This window comes from Phoxinus phoxinus, assembly GCF_949152265.1.
Source record: "Phoxinus phoxinus genome assembly, chromosome: 12".
Classification (NCBI taxonomy): Eukaryota; Metazoa; Chordata; class Actinopteri; order Cypriniformes; family Leuciscidae; genus Phoxinus; species Phoxinus phoxinus.
Window position 1 is genome coordinate 6,498,123 of NC_136887.1, and position 18,539 is coordinate 6,516,661.

Consider the following 18,539-nt stretch of genomic DNA (forward strand, 5'->3'; position numbering starts at 1 on the left):
AGAGGCCGATCACATGGATATAACTAATGTGAGTCAAAGTTATAGCGCCACCAACTGGCAGCAGGAAGTGTGTTACTTTTGACAAAAGTGGGGGGGTTAGTTTTACCTACAGTCACAAAACTTGGTATGTATATTGTGCACATCGAGCCGGACAACTTTCTAATTTACAGTCATTAGCTCCGACCAACAGGAAGTCAGATATTTTGGTTTGAATGTGGTTTTGTCTCTCTCTGCCAGAGTTCCTCCTGCCATTCTGTGTGTGTGTGTGTGTGTGTGTGTGTGTGTGTGTGTGTGTGTGTGTGTGTGTGTGTGTGTGTGTGTGTGTGTGTGTGTGGTAAAGTTCCAGATTCATGGAAAGGTGCCCTGATCCACCGTATCCCCAAAAAAGATAATATTCCTGACGACCCGTCTACCTGGAGAGACATCTCCTTACTACCTACAGTCTATAAGGTGTTTATGAAATGTATGCTGTCACGAATACTTCCTTGGTTAGTAGAGACAGAAATACTTTCACCAAAGCAAAAAGCTTATATTAATAGGCAGGGGATGAACGAACATGTTTTCTGTCTTAAAACGGGAATAGATGATTTCAAACACTCATCTACAAAGTTCTTCACTGTCTTTTTGGATTTTCGTGATGCATTTGGCACATTGCCGCATGATGTTATGTTTCACGCATTAGATGAAATAAGACTACCACAGTTGTATGCAGACGTGATTAAAGATGTTTACAATAACTCTTACATCCAAGTCATATGTGGAAGCGCCCTAACCGATCCCATACCACTTAAAATCGGCATCAAAACAGGGTGCCCGTGGAGCGCCATCAATTTCATTCTGGCGATTAATTCCTGGATGAAGTGGTTGTGTCAGTGCGCGCCAGCAGGTGTGCGGTCCCCAAACCCAGTGCAAGGCTATGCGGACGATGTGGAAATCTCCTCAAGAGATGAAAGTGTAATTTCCAACATGCTCCTCCGCACAGATGAGTTCATAAGGTGGTCAGGTTTGGACATCAAACACACAAAATGTGCAGCATTCTATGAAAGACGCAGTGGAGGAAACAGATGGTATAAAGCAAAGTCTGATAAACCCCCTGCCTTCTCATTAATGCAGAAACCTATCCGACTGTATGAACGCCACGAAACATATCCTTATCTGGGTCATAAATTTAATGTCAGTGGCGATTGGGAGGAACAGATCACAGAACTGTGTCACGAGTACAGCCAAAGACTTGGGCTGATTGATGCTGCCCCACTCCCCATCATGATGAAGATTGAAGCCGTCAGGCTGATCGCAGCGGCTAAAATCCAACACCTTTTCCCGAACGTCCATATTCCACAATGTACACTGTCAGCGATGAACAACGAAACGGTGAAGATGGTGAGGAAATGGTTTTGTCTTAATAGTCGTACAACTCGGGACATTATCTTCCAGCCGCGTAGAGACGGAGGTATCGGTGCCCCAAACATTGAATGGCTCTACACCGCTTCCAGAACAGGACATCTTCTAAACATGCTCAACAATGATGACACAACTGTTAGAGAACTATCACGCGAATCACTGTTTTTACATCTACAGCGTCGCAAAATACCTGCTGCTTCTACAAACGAGTCCCAGTTTCTTGGTTTTAAACTAAAGCAGAACGGGAAGTTGGACATCAGAGCGGCCGGATTTGGAGTGCGCTCCGACTGGCTAGATTTAAATGATCTCTGCTGCCGTACAGGAACACAGTTGTCCTGGCTGGGACCCGCTGGAGAAGTAGTTGCTCTCAACGACAACATCATCACCAATCCGCTGGTCTCCACCCTGGCGATCCTTAATAAAGACAGTACACCTCACCAGCTACAGATTAAACACGCAAGAGCTTCGATTCTTCACCTTAGACAGACTCAAAATGGACAGCACTGGACGGGTCTCAGATTACAAGGAAAACTAGCATTACTTCAGTTTGCAGACCATTCAGTGTCTCACTCTGTCCTGACAAACCCTTCAATCTCAGACGATATTCTAATATTCATGATTAAAGCAAGATTACAGTGTCTTCCAACGAAGTACAATTTGGCAACATGGTATCCATCAAAGCATGAACCCTACTGTATACTACACCCAACTCAGCAGGAACATGAAACAGTTGCTCACATACTAAACGGATGTTACAACTATAAAGGACTGTATGTGGCCAGACATGACCGTTTGGTTGATCTGGTTGCAAAGGACTTGCTCAAGGTAAACTGTGGACATGATAGTAAGATTTACAAGCATAGCACTGTACAATTTAACTGGTTTCATCATAACGCATCTGACAGTGATTACTTTAAAAATATCCCAAATACTCCTGACATTGTATTTGTAAATGAGGTTATGAGATCTGTGTGTGTGTTTGAGGTGGGCTGCAGTTTTGACCTGTATATGGATACTTGCTACTATTCCAAACTATTGAAATATCAACCACTGGTAGATCTCATTCACCAACTTGGATATAATTGTAAATTAATCATTCTGGTATTTGGAAGTTTAGGCCATGTCCATAAGAATGTGATCAGGGGGATGCAGCTAGGGGGGCTGCAAAAAAAGGAGGCAAAAAGGCTTGCAAAATTCTGCTCTGTTTCAGCCACCATCGGGAGCATGCAGATATGGAGACGGAGATGTTTCGTTTATCCTTAATGTGTTGAGTAGTGTTATAAAGGTGCCTGTACAAGTATGTGAGCCATGAACTGTAGATCTGTCACCTTGTCATAGACCGTTCCCAGAGTATTTGGATCTTGTTTTCTTATGTAATGTCTTTTAGATCCAAATAAAAGTATTCAAATGTGTGTGTGTCTCTCTCTGTGTGGGGAGGGGAGGCAGGGCACACACACAGACAGCTCCCCCTGTCTGTGTGTGGGGAGGGGGACATAAAGACTCTAGATGGCACAATATACCTATTTTTAATAGTGTTTTATACTATGTATACATGTGTTTTTTTTCTTTTAAACAAGTGTTTTAAAGTACAGTAATTTCAATGAATATATATACCACACTTCATAGGAATTTTCGGTGTTGTGTACTTACAATGGCTGCTGATTTCATATGTCCGTTAAGTCCATGAGACTGTAGGGTGTCTAATTTTTCATTTTAGGTTTCAGAAGGGTGCTCACGCATACTTTGTGGTTGATATGTGCCCTCGATGCGCACTTTTGCAGAACCCACACTGATGCAAGCTCTAAAGCAGACTTCTTCTCGACAGTCAAAGCGGAGTTACGTTATTGCCCGTCGTGCACAGGAACCCTAAAGGCACCGGGGTGGCGGTTTATATATATATATATATATATATATATATATATATATATATATATATAAATAAATATAGCTGCAAGCAGCGATGGAGGGCCCAAGCCGGTGGCACCGCCATCTCGGTGCCTTTAGTGCAACTAAAGGCACAGGGGTGGCGGTGCCACCGGCTTGGGCCCGTAATCGCTGCTTGCAGCTATATTTATTATTATTATTTTTCTTACGACTATTCGGGCACTTTTGGGTCTCTTAACGTGCTCAAAAACTCTTGAAACTTTGCACATGGGTCAGAACCCGCGGCCATTAGGGCCGGGCTGAAGTTGGGACCCGGGCGTGGCAAGGGGGCTCGACAGCGCCCCCTGGAACGGGGTCCGAAAACTTGGTCCATAAATCAAACACGCTTGCATGTAATAATATGAAAATTGATATACTTATAGATCTCATCGGTTCATATATCCTTCGTGCTTTTACTTTTTACGCCAGCCCAACAGGAAGTCGGCTATTTAGGGTAGTTTAAAAACGCATGTTCTGGCATTTGAAATACTCCTCCTAGAGAATTAATCCAAACACCACGAAACTCGGTCAGCATGAAGTCAAGACATTGAGGATGATAAATTGCCAGGGGATTTTTGATATCTCGAACGGTTTGGACGTGGCGAGGAAACAAATTTATGGCGAATATTGGAAACAGGAAGTGTGTTATAACTTCTGCATACATTAACTGATCTTGATGAAACTTCAGCATTGTGTTCATTGTAAGAGGCCCATCACATGGATGTGACTATTGTGAGTCAACGTTATAGCGCCACCAACTGGCAGCAGGAAGTGTGTCACTTTCAAAATGCTTTAAAATCACCCTCTTATTGTTACCCCCCTGCTGTCTCTTCATCATACTAATCCCTAATATTGTTATATAATTCATATTTAGACTTTATAAAATCAGTATTTTAACATTTACAATGACATTTGATCAAAATTCATCTATTGTAGTATTACTATTGACAATTGTGTCACACTGAGAAATGGGAAGCCTGAAAGTGAAAGTATAACGGTGGCCACGCACCCCCCACCCCCCCCCCCCCCCCCCCCCCCCCCCCCCCACTCGAAAACGGAAAGTCGTTGCGCGCTCAAATTTTGATGGTAAGGTCCTCTCCAGGCTCTTGATCGAAATCTATTGTCGTGGAGCTCGGGAACGCCCCCCCGGCGATCGCAAAATCACGAGACCTCCGACCTTTGACCGGCTGTAACTCCCGAACCAGACCACCCCGATCCTTGAGGAATAGCTTGTTGGAAAGGGCCCGTCCTCACCTAGCTTCGATTCGGTGCGATTTGGCCTGGGCATTCCCGAGATATAAGCCATAAAATGTTTGCATTTGAACGGGAATAACTCCCGGCCCCAATCGCCCACCAACACTGGGATGGTCTCATTACACAGGGCACCTCGAGCACTATCTAAGCTCCGAGTTTCAGATTTTTTCGCTCTCTCGTTCCCAAAATATATGTGAGAAACCATTCATTCATTCACTTCAACTGTAAGATGGAGGCTGTAATAACACTGTCGTCCACTAGAGAGAGCAGCAGGATTATATTTGTAATCTTTTTATCAGCTTTGGCTAACAAACAAATGCTTAAAGCTATATATTTGTTATTATGATGGACGTGTAATGTGTGTAAGCATGCATAATGGAGTTAACATGCAAAAACTGGTTTGCTTTGGTGCAAAATACTGGTAAAAATCAAGACTTGTAAAATGAAAGTGAGCCAATAAGTGGTCTTCTACTGCCCTCTGCTGAACATTCTACTTATTAATAGTCTTTTCACATGTGCTTTTGCATTCATTTAGACACTAAAAAAATCCCTTATATAACAATTACTATTATAACACAATCATATTTTGTCAGTTTATCACTTCATTTGTTCTGATGCTTCACATAATTACTAGCAACGTGGTAAAGCATGGTTATTAAAGCTAGAAACATGGAAAATCATTCTAGAATGTGGTATATCATGGTAAATCATCCTATAACATGGTAAATCAAGGTAAATCATGCTAGAATAGGACGCTAAATTGCGGACGGATTTTTGATATCTCGAACGGTTTGGCCGTGGCGAGGAAACTAATTTATGAAATTATGAATTTACACTGGTACTTAAGAAAAGCTGGTACCGTTACCATTTAATTTTTTTAGTACCAAAATGGTACCGAAGTACCGGGTCTTTTGACAACACTAATATATATATATATAATTTTTTTTCTTATATGTGCCCTCGATGCGCACTTTTGCAAAACCTTTTGCAAAACCTTTTGCAAGCTCTAAAGCAGACTTCTTCTCGACAGTCAAAGCAGAGTTACGTTATTGCCCGTTGTGCACAGGAAATCTAAAGGCACCGGGGTGGCGGCTTTTTAAATATATATATATATATATATATATATATATATATATATATATATATATATATATATATATATAGCCGCAAGCAGCGATGGAGGGCCCAAGCCGGTGGCACCGCTTAGGCCCGTAATCGCTGCTTGCGGCTATATTTATTTATATATATATTTATTATTGTATTTTTCTAATATGTGAAGCTTGTAACCTGTTGGCTCCTCACTGTGCATAATTTTATTTTTATCTGTCTGTCTGTCTGTCTGTCTGTCTGTCTGTCTATCTATCTATCTATCTATCTATCTGTCTGTCTGTCTGTCTGTCTATCTATCTATCTGTCTATCTATCTATCTATCTATCTATCTATCTATCTATCTATCTATCTATCTATCTATCTGTCTGTCTGTCTGTCTGTCTGTCTGTCTGTCTGTCTGTCTGTCTGTCTATCTATCTCCTTAAGCGGCACCCCCTTTTTTTAATAGACATGAAAATGCACATTCCGAACTTAAATGGTTGTAAATCAAGAATGCTTTACATCTGAATATAGATGTAAGATTGGTCTTGTTTTAAAGAAGACATTTGGCAGATTTTGAAATGAATTCAACCTCTAAGCAACACAAGAAGATCACGTATGTGCATTATAGCTCGCTGCCACATCACAAATGGTGAATCTATAATTTTTTTCTTTATATTCAAAACATTTTCAGACCTTTTTTTCTAAAAGAATTGAATGGATGCTATCTTTTTGCTATCTAGGTCTGAACACGCCTTAGGAGTATGAAAATATTATTGTTGCAAATTGATCAATTACGGCTCCTCTGTAATTTATTTAGAAAATCAGTCACCTAACATGTAAACTAGAGATTGTAAGCTTTCAAATGATATATAGTTTGTCAAGATTAATTTAGGTTTAGTATAGAATATTACTGTTTTGAATATGTAATGGCTGATGCCAATATAAGGGGTTAATCCCATATCTGGAATGGTAATGCTTGAAAGTTTTGTTTTCTCAGATTTGGGGTACAGGGGAGAACTTTGGTTATACCAGCTGTAATCCACTAGACAGAAAGGTCATCTTGGTCTTAAATTGAAGCTTATAAACTTGGGAAGTTTTTCATGTACATTTGAGGCAGTGATATGTATAATAAAATACTTGTAAATTATCACTTTTGATGACAATTTGTCAGGCGGACAGACAATTTTTGGACTTTTGGGGTATGTTGAGGGTGATATTTGACAGCAAAAAGGCAGAAATCCCCAGAATATTTTTCTGCTAGTTTCCCCTATGTGTCAGGATACACCATGCAAAATTTGAGGTTTATATGACCATTTATGTAGCTGCAGTAGCTTAATATTCACAATTACAATTCCGTCAAAAGCTTTTCCCAAAAAGGAGTTTTTTCGCCCCTGAGACCAAACGGGGCAGAGTTGGGGGTGGTTATTATCAACTTGTGATGGCCCTAGGTATAAGATAATAGGAAATAATAGTGAAAAAAGGTAGCAAAAGACATCCTAAGGAGTGGACCTGGCTCCCGGCCTATTAGCTTAGCCCTTTGGACTCTGTTTGCAGTGCACCTCGTTTGTGTCACGGTTTCCCTGGTTTTCCCTGGCCCTGTCACGTACTACATTTCCCAGCATCCCCCTGGATCCACACCTGCACTCACTTCCCTCATCACCGCAGCTGAATCCCATCTCCTCATCTTTACCTCATCACCAGCCTTTATATTCAGTTCCCTCACATGCACTCACGGCCGGGTATTAATGTGACTTGATGTTATGTTCTGGGTCTAGTTTGGTTATCTGTCACTGGTTCCAAAGGTCATCGGCGAGAGATTCCAGGTTTCCTCTCTTGAGATGATTCCAGTATCTACAGTGATCTAGTATCTACTGAGTCAGCATCTATGTTTCATGCATCTCGTGGGTTCCAAGTATTCAAAGATCTCTCCTGAGTTCGGCATCTATGTTTCATGCATCTCGTGAGTTTGAGTATTCAAAGACTATTCCTGAGTTCGAGTATTCCAAGAGACTCTAAGCTCATTACCTTTTGAGTTTGACCTTCAGTTGCCTCCAGGGATTCTTGGGGTTGCACACGTGTATAAATAAAATTTGAGTTTAAATTGTATTCTGGTCTCCTGTCCTGGTAAAGCGTGACAGAATACCCGGCCACACACCGTGCAAGCTCCAACGGCACTGAAGTTCACCTCGCTCCTCATCGCAACATTTCACGTTTTCCTTCAGAATGTGCTGGGATCGGATTGCGGCGATAGCTCAGGAAAGCTGTGATCTTTTTGAGTTCACTATTAAGTTTTGCTCACTGGCTGTTGACTGTGACCTGAGTGATGAGACCATAAAAGCTTGTTACAAGATCGGGGCCAGCTACGTCGACCCTCGACCGCTCCCCGATGTCTTGGGTATGTACTGGAGGGAGGCAGTTTCCGTTTGCTGGGAGAGTTTTATCCCCAAATATGCGGTTTCCTCCGAACCAGAACCTCCCATCAGACCCACCAAGCCCGCTCACCTCATCAGCCCAGTCCAACCCTATGAGCAGGAACCACGTGTTCGTCCCGGACCAGATGCGGGGATCGTCGGGCCCAGAGCCCGAAAACTGGTTTCTAATAGTGCCGACCTGACGTCCAAATTATTTGATCCAGCTTTGATGTCCGTCCGGGGAGCTCGCAGGTCTGCTCCACGTTCCACCAAACCCACCGAACCAGCAGTCGAGCCAGAGCCAGTCGTCTGCCCAGTCGAGCCAGAGCCAGTCGTCTGCCCAGTCGAGCCAGAGCCAGTCGTCTGCCCAGTCGAGCCAGAGCCAGTCGTCTGCCCAGTCGAGCCAGAGCCAGTCGTCTGCCCAGTCGAGCCAGAGCCAGTCGTCTGCCCAGTCGAGCCAGAGCCAGTCGTCTGCCCAGTCGAGCCAGAGCCAGTCGTCGAGCCAGAGCCAGTCGTCGAGCCAGAGCCAGTCGTCTGCCCGGTCGAGCCAGAGCCAGTCGTCTGCCCGGTCGAGCCAGAGCCAGTCGTCTGCCCGGTCGAGCCAGAGCCAGTCGTCTGCCCGGTCGAACCAGAGCCAGTCGTCTGCCCGGTCGAGCCAGAGCCAGTCGTCTGCCCGGTCGAGCCAGAGCCAGTCGTCTGCCCGGTCGAGCCAGAGCCAGTCGCCTGCCCAGTCGAGCCAGAGCCAGTCGCCTGCCCAGTCGAGCCAGAGCCAGTCGCCTGCCCAGTCGAGCCAGAGCCAGTCGCCTGCCCAGTCGAGCCAGAGCCAGTCGCCTGCCCAGTCGAGCCAGAGCCAGTCGTCTGCCCAGTCGAGCCAGAGCCAGTCGTCGAGCCAGAGCCAGTCGTCTGCCCAGTCGAGCCAGAGCCAGTCGTCTGCCCAGTCGAACCAGAACACTTCGTCTGCCCAGCCGAGCCTGCTCGTCACGACTGCCCAGCCGCGGCACCACTTCCTACAACGCCCCTTCGCCGATGTAAGAGGAAGAGGACCCGTCAGGCTCGCCAGACTTCGGAGGATGCACCGGGAGTCCTCGCCCTGCCTGCGACGCCCAAGCTCCTCGCCCTGCCTGCGCCGCCCAAGCTGTCTGTCAAGACTGAGTCTCTTCATGCCATGCCTGTAGAGCCAGAGACCGTTCACACCAGCTCAGTCGACCCTGTGTCTTCTGAAGCGCCGGATCCGCCCTGGCCCCCTGAAGCGCCGGATCCTCCCTGGCCCCCTGACCAGCTTGCTACGCCTGGATCGCCCGAGGGGTGGTCTCCTGCTCCACCATGGCCACGTCCCCAGCCTGCACCGCTGTGACCCACTGCTTTGCCTGCACCGCCGTGGCTCCCTATTCTGCCTGCTCCACCTTGGTTCCACCCTGATCCCGCCCTGGCTTCCCCCCACTCATGCTAAAGGGTGCGAGGACGCGCCTTCCGGGAGGGGGGAGTAATGTCACGGTTTCCCTAGTTTTCCCTGGCCCTGTCACGTACTACATTTCCCAGCATCCCCCTGGATCCACACCTGCACTCACTTCCCTCATCACCGCAGCTGAATCCCATCTCCTCATCTTTAACTCATCACCAGCCTTTATATTCAGTTCCCTCACATGCACTCACGGCCGGGTATTAATGTGACTTGATGTTATGTTCTGGGTCTAGTTTGGTTATCTGTCACTGGTTCCAAAGGTCATCGGCGAGAGATTCCAGGTTTCCTCTCTTGAGATGATTCCAGTATCTACGATGATCTAGTATCTACTGAGTCAGCATCTATGTTTCATGCATCTCGTGAGTTCCAAGTATTCAAAGATCTCTCCTGAGTTCGGCATCTATGTTTCATGCATCTCGTGAGTTCGAGTATTCAAAGACTATTCCTTAGTTCGAGTATTCCAAGAGACTCTAAGCTCATTACCTTTTGAGTTTGACCTTCAGTTACCTCCAGGGATTCTTGGGGTTGCACATGTGTATAAATAAAGTTTGAGTTTAAATTGTATTCTGGTCTCCTGTCCTGGTATAGCGTGACAGTTTGGATTATTGCTGTTTGCCTGGATTATCTCTCTTTGCCTTGCCCCTGTTGGATATTGTTCGCCGATCGTCTACCCACGCTTGCCCTAAGGATTACTCGGCGTCATGCCTCTGCCATACCTGTTTGCTGTTTATTGACATCCTGTATTATGACCATGTTTTGGAATAAAGCCTTGCATATGGATTCGCATGTCTCCCGTTTTGTTCGCCCCATTACACCCGCGTGCGTCTACATTAAGATTTGTGATTTCGTAATTGTATTGGCCTACACTGTTCTGTGATCAAGCATACTCGATCGTCACGCCGGAAAAAGGAAGACGGTCCGGTTGTTGTTTAAATATTATATTTCTACATTTACATATGACTCAGTAAAGCCCTGACATTCGGTTCTATTTATTTAATGAATCATAATGCGATCGTAGCCTATTATTCAGCAAGCTATTTATGTTTATATTAAATATAAATATATATTTATATTTATGTTTGAGATATCAACCACTGGTTGATGACCATAATGTTTGTAAACTGTAGGTAACAACTGGTAAAATGTACACCTAGGTCATACAAACCATAATGATATTTACACTTAAATATTTTCTTCTCAGCCATGTTAACAATTGTCTGTGAGTGAAGTGAAAGCTCCTCCCATCCGTTGTCCGATTGGCCTTTCGCAAGGATTCATGGGTAGTTAAAGTGCGTGAAGCCTGCATCCATGCGGGCTTCGTGGAAGGCCGCTTTAAGGGTACAAAGAGGGGGCTGCTGAGCACACTTCAGAGCGTTAAAATGATAAATGGAACGGCCTACGGACTCGTAGACTCAGCGAGCACGCGAAATTTAAGTCCACCAGACCGAAAGTCCACATGAAGTGCGCCATTTGGGACAGGGCCGAATTGCATAACTTTTTGTCGGCATGGTCTGAAAATGATCTGATTCAAATTTTGTGAAAATTGGAGAAACGGCCTAGGAGGAGTTAGAAAAAGTAGGTTTCGTAATGCCCTGGCATCAGAGGAAAAGGGAATTTTGTTTCTAGCCCTTATGGTTCAAAAGTTATTAGCATAAACATGAGTGAAACTTTGGACAGTTGGTGGCACTAGAGGGACTGAGTTGGAGACTCCAAATTTGCTATGGTGACAGTTTAGACTGTCCTCTATCAGTGTGCCAAATTTCAGAACTTTCCCGCAAGCGGTTCTATGGGCTGCCTTAGACTCTGGAAGAAGGAATAATAATAATAATAATAATAATAGGAACGGGAACAGATACAATAGGTGCCTCCGGTGCTTGGCCCCAAATTCATTATGAATATCTGTGAATGCACAGTAAGGCACGTGCAGATTGGTACAGTATAAGCTCAGCTAGCACACTCACATAGTTATATACAGATGTCGCATTGGCTACGGCAGTTCATTGGAACGAATGCGCCAATAGAGTCGCCATCATGGACCAGGGGAGCCACTCCTCTAGGCAAAGGTCTAACGGAAATAAAATCACCATAAATGCAATTTTCTAGTTTTTTTGGTTCGTTCCAACGGTCAGACATGTATTTATCATTGAGTCCAGATAAAAATAAAAATAATATATACTATATATATATATATATATTTTTTTTTTTAAACATTCTTCCTAGTTCAGATTTCGTTCGTGTGAACATCCATACGCAGCACAAAAGTGCGGCATCATCCATGAATTCGAAGTACAGGTGGAGATAACAGTGTTACCTAGCTACTTCCTATGACAAGACCCCTATTCCAAGATGGCGGCGGTTTTGACGCATGCTTAGAACCCCAAGGCAACATCTAGTGTATATATCTATGGCACGCTAGGTAGACTGGGTATGCGGGTGCGCTGCTCGCCCAGACAGTATGTGAGGAAAGAGACGGCACATCTAAGCTATTAAACTTCACTAAAGTGTTGGGTGACGACCAGCCTGCCGCCATGCAAAGGTCCTAGATATGCCATTTTCCCATGCCCATGAGGAAGCCATTCCCCTGGTGAAGTGGGCTCTATCCCCGATAGGATATTCCACGCCCTTAGAGCCATAAGCCAAAGCAATTGCAACAACAATCCAGTGTGACAGTCTTTGCTTGGACACAGGCAGGCCTTTCGTGCGCCCTCCAAAACATACAAATAGCTGCTCTGTTAGCCTAAACCGTCTAGAGTGCTCGATTTAAACGCGCAACGCACGTACAGGGCACATCAAGAGTGTATTAAGTGGCTCCGCCCCGGCTGGTGTTTCGGGACGGAAAGCAGTCTTATGACCTGCGCTTTAAATAGAGTCGAAAGCACTTTAGGTACATAACCCTTCTGGGCTTCTAGGTGACTGGAATCACCTGGCCCACATTCGATGCATGAGTCATCAACTGACAGCTTCTGCAGGTAAGAGCGCTGTCTTGAGAGAGAGTGATTGATTGCAAAGGCTTGAACGGGGGTCCTGTGAGAGCATCAGGCACAAGAGCCAGGGCCCAAGTGGGTAGGGGGAAAGGGTGAGGGGGGTTCAGCTTTCTTGCTCCCTTTAACTCTTTCCACGCCAGCGTTTTTTTTTTTTTAAGAAAAAGTTACCAGCCACCGCCAGTGTTTTTGATCATTTTCACAAAACTTTCATGATCCCCAGAATAGCTGAGAAATGTAGTCATGTTTTTGTCCAAGACTACATCTGGACAATTCAGAACGATGATCAAAACACAGATTGAGTAGATTGAGTCATCAACACCCCTAATGCTTGCACAGTCCTGTAGCTCGTCCAAGGCGACATTACGTTCAGTAACATTTGGCAGTTTTGATTTATATGCTGTTTAATGTCGGTGATCATGTTATTTTACATATGCATATTGCATATGAAATCGCTTGTTTCTGCATCTTCTTCAAATGTGTTCAGGAATCAGGAGATTCTTTACTCTTTCAGAAGATGCATAATAGTGCCCTACCATATAACAGTGAAAACACGGAAAACACGCCTCAAATGTCCATGGTGACAGACTCTACACAGCCATGCTCAATGGCACTGCGGATTCCCCACAGGGCAGCGCTTTCCTCCTTCCTCCCGGGTTTCGGCACCAGCGTAACGAACTATCAAAATCCTTCTTCAGGAACTTCACAAAATGCTTTCACTGCAAAGGCCATGCAAGTATACATTTAATGAGGTGCTCTAAAAATAATAAGCTGATGGTTCTTTTCATATACCCCTTTTCCACCAGCATGAACCAGGTGCTAGTTCAGAGCCAGAGCTATTGCCAGTTCGGAGGTGGTTCGACTGACAAGCATTCTAAGAACCAGTTTGGCTTTCCACAGGCCAGAGAGCCACCACAGAGCAAGATCTTACGTCACTGTATACATCTCATGTTGCCCAGCAATGCAGCAATGCTAGTAAGAAAGTTATTTCCCAACCCTGGAAGTTAACATTTCTATTAAACAATTCATAATCAACATTGAGGGTTCACAGGAAGAACTGATTAATTGGTTTTAAAGGGGTCATGACATGAGAAACCAAATTTGCCTTGATCGTTTGGTATATAAGAGGTCTTTGTACCATTAAAACGTCCTGCAAGTTTCATAGCTTAAGACGTCCTCCCCATTATAAACGAATCATTTATTTAATCAAGCTCTAAATACAGCTCGTTCTGGATCCATGGTAAGAAGTGACGTCATGGTATGAAGTTTGCATATGACCGCCTACAGCACAAGACAACTACGCTTTAAGCGCAAGACAACTACGCTCATTTCGTATCGTTGTCGCCTCGCGTGCCGCGCGCCTCACAAGTGTTCAGTCGACGGACAGCGAGTGGGTCTGTGTACAGGGAAATTACGATGCCGCAGATGTGCTGTTCCTGGCTGTGGACAAACAACATCTTTGAATACGCTGCAGAAAGATCCAGACGTCAGGGAAAAATGGATGCACTTTATTTTTTGCGGACGTCCCAGTCACGGCAGTGTTAGTTTAAGCGTTTGTTCTATACATTTTAAAGGAACACTTCACCCATTTGCATTAGACTTTGTATCTTTAGAAACCCAGTCACATTTTCGAATGGTCATGGTTTATTCCCTTATTTTCCCCTGAGATGGGAGAAATAAGGATTTAAGTGTTCCACTTCCTGCTTTTTATGACGCAAAAATTGTCATTTTGCGTCATAAAAAGCAGGAAGTCAAATTTCTTTGAATAAGGGTAAGACTACAAACACTAGCTCATCATTTATCCAGTAGAAGGCGCTGTTCCGCATGTTTTCAACCCGCCCATAGAGGGATCTCTCACAGAATGTACAAATAGTGTCAGCCATTCTTTATTTGGAAGCTAAGCAAACATTTTCTTATTCTGTGGAGAAAGCTGAGTAGCAGCGGTGACCATCCTCTTTTTCCCGGACATGTCCGGCCGTCGAGATGGTCCAAATTGTCCAGGATTCGGCTTTTGCTTTCTGCAGTCGCATTCATAGTTTACATGCACACCTTTTGTTTCAATCTAACAGAACTCATCCCGATCGGTGAATCTGAATGTAGTGTTTACATGAACGCTAAACAAGTGATCGTTTGATGTGCGTTTTAACATTGCTAGGAAAATTCCCGCTCCTCCGTGAGAGATACGAGACCGGTGCGTCTCACAGGCGCCGGCGCCACTCATCAGTAATCACGCCACCGGGCTCGCATCGTTCTCCGCGGCCGTCAGTCTCGTTCCTGCTCGTCACAGTAAACATGAGGAATGGCGACTGAAGAACGCAAAAGCCGAATCCTGGACATTTTGGGCGACATCAAAATACTGGGCAGACTCACGGAGACTCACTAGTAGCATAGCCTTGTTGTTTACTGCGATCTCTTACCGGTAGGCGTGGCCTCCTAGGGCAGCGAAGCAAGTGCATTCTGGGAGTTGTTGTCTTTCATCCCCATAAGCCAAAAATACATTTTCTGGCTTTTCTCAGTCTAGAAGGCTCCAAATTCAAAAATAATTTCACATTTCTTCTACATAAATGACGCATTTTAAATACACATTCATCTTTCCAGAGGTGAAGTGTTCCTTTAAGGATGACTGTTTTGAGGAAAAAATCCCAATATGATGCTGGCTTTGCCAGAAAACTGTTGCTCAAAGATAAGTCCGTGCCGACTATTCTGGGCTCAACAACGACGCTCAAACTTACTTTTTATCATGGCTAATATAAACACATTTGTCTAAGAGAATCTTGAAAATATGTCGCCTTTCTAGTAGGCCTACATGTGATAGAAAATTAAAAATGTTGCTTTTATCAATGCTGCATCTTCAAAGATGGCCTGTGCATGCATTTTTGTCCGTGGTACACCCTATCATTTCATTGGAATTAGTTAAATAATGTTAAACTGTTAGCATAATTATGCAACAATAATCCGTTTTCAAGTGTCTCGGGTTAAATTTTTTTTATTAATTCAAAATAGTTTCACTTTCCATGTGGACACGGGCTGATCCAGTCTTCGTTGTTGTGGTGATGGTTCATTTTCCTCTGATTCCGGCTCAAACATATAAGGTTTTATCATTGCAAGAGCCATCGCTTCGCATGCATCACCCGCTATTAAACAGTTGCACCGAATCTGCAAATGTTCTGGCTGGGGGCGTTAAAGCAGCCCTCAGTAAGATCGGGATTTCTTTGTTGTATCCTCGCGTTTTGCTCGGAGGTTTCTCTCTAGAGCTCCCCCCGCAGCTTCGGAATAGATATTTGACAACAACTGGTAAAAACTCGCTGGCTATTCTCAGACACTAGAGGCTTAGTAGATCAACGACATCAAAGCAGATGGGAAACTCTTTGCAACGTCGTCTTCATTCGGGTTCCAACAGCGTGAGGGAGCGCAATAATGACAGCATTATAGCAGATTTATTTTTGCAGTAAAGCAATTCTTTACCTCGCGAGACTTGGGATCACACGATACTTCCAGACGAAGAGGCCGGCCGGCAAAGTTGCAAACGCTGTTTTTCCGCTCACGGGCACCAGGGGGGTGCGAAACCACCACATTCAACCCAAAATAAGTAATATAACCATTCCAGTGACACCGAAGTTGATCAGTTAAGGTAAAAAAGTTACTTAGTTCACCTTTAATAATTGATGCATAGGCACTGACGTTAGCCAATCATAACATTGGGCGTTAACACTGAACTCTTAAAGGGGAAACACCCCCAAAACAGACTGTTTGAATTAGAGGATGAGAAACAGGGTGGGAAAAGGTCATAAATCACTACATTTTAAAAGTTTTTTGTAAAAAAAACTATAGTAATACTATAATTGCACCTAAGGGAACATAATAAAAAAATAAAATAAAATAACATGTCATGACCCCTTTAATGTTAATGTAGCTACATCAAGTTAATCCGATTAACTGATCCAAATATTCATAATTAATCAGAACAAGTTATTAATAATGATTCATATTTTCCTTATGAGCTAACTTGCTCCAACACAAACACAAAGCATAATTAAACACATAAACAAAACATAACATAACCTAAAAAGTCCAGGTCTGGTCCTCTCTTGTCCTTCACTGTCGTCACTCCTCCTTTTATGTTTCCGAAGCTCCTCCGTGAGAGATACGAGACCGGTGCGTTAAGCAGGTGTCGCTCATCAATAATCACGCCACCGGCCTCGCGTCGTTCTGCCACGGCCCTGGCCATTAATATCTTCACCTGGGAATGTTCCCATGACAACGCAGCATTGTGACCATCAGCTGACTGATCTTACAACAGAAATGTCTTTATATTGCTGTTAACATAGGCCTAACTGTTGCAAATAAATATCAATTTTATATAAAAAGTTTTTAAAATATGCTTTATATATATATAGTCTATGTGTGTGAGTGTATTTATCTGCTCTCAACTTTAATACTTGCCGTGTCATCTGTGGACCCTGCATTACCTAACACATTTCTTACTCATGAAACTTAACATGACAAAAATGTGTGAAACTTGAATTGCTCTGTTTGTAAGTTAACTCAAACTCTCCCACCATCTATTAATCATGAGTATTCGCTGGGTGGGTCACATGATCATGATAAAATTACTTCCTTGAAGTGATCATCGCATCTACCCTTCGCTAATGGCCTTGTGGAAGGGCTCTTTGTGAAGGGAACCAGTTGTTCACTTTCGTTTGAAACACCCAAATGGCATCCCCTTCACAAACGGCATTGGGAATTTGCCCTTGATGATAGGCTTCTTGCAGAAGGTTGGCTGAAGGAAAAAGTTCTGAATGAATCGCCGCCTAGTGAGTGAAGCACCACATGTTTTGCGTGCTTGAACACCATTGGCCATGTGTTGCAGAGAGACTCATAAGGCTTCAGTAGTGAGGAAGGGTTTTGAGTTAGCAAACACAATGTCGAAGTGAACCGAATCGAACGGGAACTGTTTCTATGTTTAGCACTGTGTTTAGCATATGGCATGAGAGACATTAGTCTTACCTTGTGAGATGGAAGCACTTCACTGATGGGTCTGAATGTGTGATTGGTGTGTTTCTCTGAGTCTCTGCACACGAAACACACAGGCTGTTTGTCCTCCAGACAGAAGAGTTTGAGTTTCTCACTGTGTAAACTGCAGATCTCCTCAGATCCTGATGAACGTTTCTCATTTCCCTCCTTTATCAATGAATCACACAAGTTTTTTAACGCTAGATTAACTGGAGGTTGACCTTTAGACGATCTTCTCCTGCAGACAGGACACTCCTGAGTTTCCTTAGTTTTCCAGACCTGTTGTATACACTCTTTACAGAAACTGTGACTACAGGACAGAAGAACAGGAACCTTGAAGATTTCACAGCAAACAGGACAAGAAAGCTCTTCCACAGATTTTGAATCCATTTCCTCGTCTTGTACGTTAAAAGATCCAACGATCTACAGTTTACTTTCACTTTCTGAACTTTGGTTTAAAGAGTAAATAACCATTACAATCAAAATATATCATCTGGGTTACTTCAGAAATAAACAAAAAATCCTAATATAATGTGTCCTCCTCTGTTCTTCACAACACTGACTCGTTTTAGCTTTCAGTAAAAATGAAAGGTAGAAATAATGATTATCACTTCCTGTAGGTTTTGTAAGAGGGTGGAGTTTCTGAAGACAGGTTGGTTGTATACTTATTTTATTTGTGCTTTCAAGCATAGTCTAGCATACTCAATGAACTAGCATAATATGTAGCATAAAAATACAATTACATAATAGGCCTAAGTATAATTAATATTATTATATAATCCCCCCCCCCCCCCCACACCTAAAAAAAGTTGTTATTATAAGTTGTTATATTAGTTGTTATTGCTTCATTATCTTTGATGTCAGCAGCCATTATTTATTAAATGTATTGAAAATAGTAAAAAAATAGTCTCTTGTGTGTAACTGATACTGACTTTTAAAAACAACAACAACAACAACAACTAGTATTATCGTGGTAGCTATTTTAGGCTATTTTTGATGTAA

At 43.6% G+C, this 18,539-nt stretch overlaps 1 protein-coding gene across 1 annotated transcript in view; it reads right to left on the bottom strand.

The window, feature by feature from the left end:
• Window positions 1-18,150, bottom strand: part of LOC307007846 (uncharacterized protein) — a 48,173-nt gene extending 30,023 nt beyond the window's left edge. The window contains exon 1 of the mRNA XM_079630223.1: window positions 17,532-18,150. Within this exon, the coding sequence (XP_079486349.1) occupies window positions 17,532-17,927 (396 nt within the window). The 5' untranslated portion in view covers window positions 17,928-18,150. The remainder of the gene's footprint in view (window positions 1-17,531) is intronic.
• Between the last annotated feature and the right edge of the window lie 389 nt (window positions 18,151-18,539).